A 2,016-nucleotide genomic window follows, 5' to 3' on the forward strand; every position below is an offset into this window, starting at 1 on the left:
AGCATTTTCAGCCGCACGCATCCTCTAGCGCGCGTTCGGGACGCTTTCGACGCGGCGCCAAAGGACACGGGCTGGCAGCTAGTCAGCGTGACGCTCAACTTGCAGAGCGACGGCTACCAGTGCGGGCCGTGGGCGCATTGGTTCCGCCGCCGCCTCTTCGCCTACTGCGCGGACGACGAGCTGATGAGCAAGCAGTCCTTTGCCGAGTACCTCTCGACCAGCCCGGGCATCAGCCCGCTCGGAGCGCTCAGGAACAGGAGGGAGCGAGAGGCCGCCGGCGCAGCAAACACGGCCTTCATGCACGAGGAGCGCGTGCGGCTGCGCTGGCTCCTCCGGGCAGCGGCGCGAGAGGACGCGCTTCCCTACGAGCATCCGCTGCAGGACGCCTTCCGCCGAGCAGGGGCTGCGGCGGCAGCGCGCGCGGACGCGGTCGTGCTCGACGAGGGCTTGGAAGGCGATGAAAAGTACTTCGACCTCTGTGACGACTCGTGACGGCCTGCACAGGTCGCCCTGGTCGCCGTCGCCGTCTCGCCGCCTCATCCGCCAACACGGCCGTCGCCGCCAGGGCCGCCACTGCCATCGCCATCGCCGTCGCTGCTTCGTTCACCACTACCAGGGCCGTTGCTCTACCGCTCCCCAAGCGTATTGCCGGTGCTGTCACGGGCTGCCACTCCTAGTACCTTGCTGCTCGGTCGCGTTCAGTCTAGGTCGACACGCTACCCTGCCGTTCGGGCGCCGCTCATCGCTTCGCAGCGAGCCCGGGCTCTGTAAACATCTCCGTCGCGAGCTGCGCACGCCCCGCGGGTCCGTGTGACTGTAGCTGTATCTCCCAAACATCTCCCGCAGCTCAAAGCGATCTCGGCCTAATCTCCATGGCTCGAGATTGCACGAGATAAAAACGGCGCTCTCGAGGTGGGGCGCCAAGATCTGGACAGCGGAGCGCGTAGAACGCGCGCTGCTGATGTGCACAGAGCCCGGGATGGCCAGCATCCGCCCTCGTGGTCGCGAACGGCACCGGTCGGCGCGTGCGGCTCTGGCAGCCGCCCGGCCGCGTCGGAGCTGCAGAGAGCGGCACGCGGCCCGGTGCCGTTCGGGCGCCGCTCATCGCTTCGCAGCGAGCCCGGGCTCTACAAACATCTCCGTCGCGAGCTGCGCACGCCCCGCGGGTCCGTGTGACTGTAGCTGTATCTCCCAAACATCTCCCGCAGCTCAAAGCGATCTCGGCCTAATCTCCATGGCTCGAGATTGCACGAGATAAAAACGGCGCTCTCGAGGTGGGGCGCCAAGATCTGGATAGGGGAGCGCGTAGAACGCGCGCTGCCGATGTGCACAGAGCCCGGGATGGCCAGCATCCGCCCTCGTGGTCGCGAACGGCACCGGTCGACGCGTGCGGCTCTGCGTCAACCAGTACGGAGCCCGAAATGCGTCCAAAAGTAAAAAAATCAGCTTTCCGCGTCTCTTCACTGCTCGCCGCCGCGCAGGCGTGTTCCGGGGGCCCAGTGGAGCATTTCATCTAGTGGCGGCACCAGCTCTAGAGAAATTTATAATTTCTCAGTGGGGTTTTGACATAGTGCTTTGGAATGCGGTGTGCATCTTGAAATGCGAAAAGTCAACTCGGCATTCTGAATTGAAAAATGCAATCTAAATTGATTTTTTGCAACTCAAAATGCCCTCAGCATCTCAAATTGCGGGTTCCCCGCCCCTGACGGTTGCCGCGCCATGTGCCGCTCTTCGGAGTTCTCCTTTCTGCTTTCGCTTTTTCTATCCCGTCTCCACCGGGCCCAGATGAGCTGTCAACCCGCACGCGCGCAACCGACGGCGCGGCTGCTGCGCACGACTCCGTCCGGTGTCCGGATGCCCGCCCCTGCCGCCCTGCACTCGCGCCCGTGACACGCTGTGCGTCCCCCTCTCTCCCGACGAGAGCGGGTCAGTCGTACAAGTCGCTCGAGAGGTCGTTGTCTCCAAACGAGCTCGGCCGCGGCGCGAAGCGGTCGCCGGAGGGAGGCACCACGGCCA

The 2,016-nt window shown here is 64.6% G+C and overlaps 1 protein-coding gene across 1 annotated transcript; it reads left to right on the plus strand.

The window, feature by feature from the left end:
* Window positions 1-63: 63 nt before the first annotated feature.
* EMIHUDRAFT_123842 (hypothetical protein) lies at window positions 64-492 on the plus strand (the record flags this gene model as incomplete). The annotated part of the gene is made up of 1 exon (XM_005773643.1): window positions 64-492. A coding segment is annotated over one exon (429 nt), but the record flags the coding sequence as incomplete, so codon positions are not given.
* Between the last annotated feature and the right edge of the window lie 1,524 nt (window positions 493-2,016).

The sequence above is a fragment of the Emiliania huxleyi genome, assembly GCF_000372725.1.
Source record: "Emiliania huxleyi CCMP1516 unplaced genomic scaffold EMIHUscaffold_3311, whole genome shotgun sequence".
In the NCBI taxonomy this organism is placed as follows: Eukaryota; Haptophyta; order Isochrysidales; family Noelaerhabdaceae; genus Emiliania; species Emiliania huxleyi.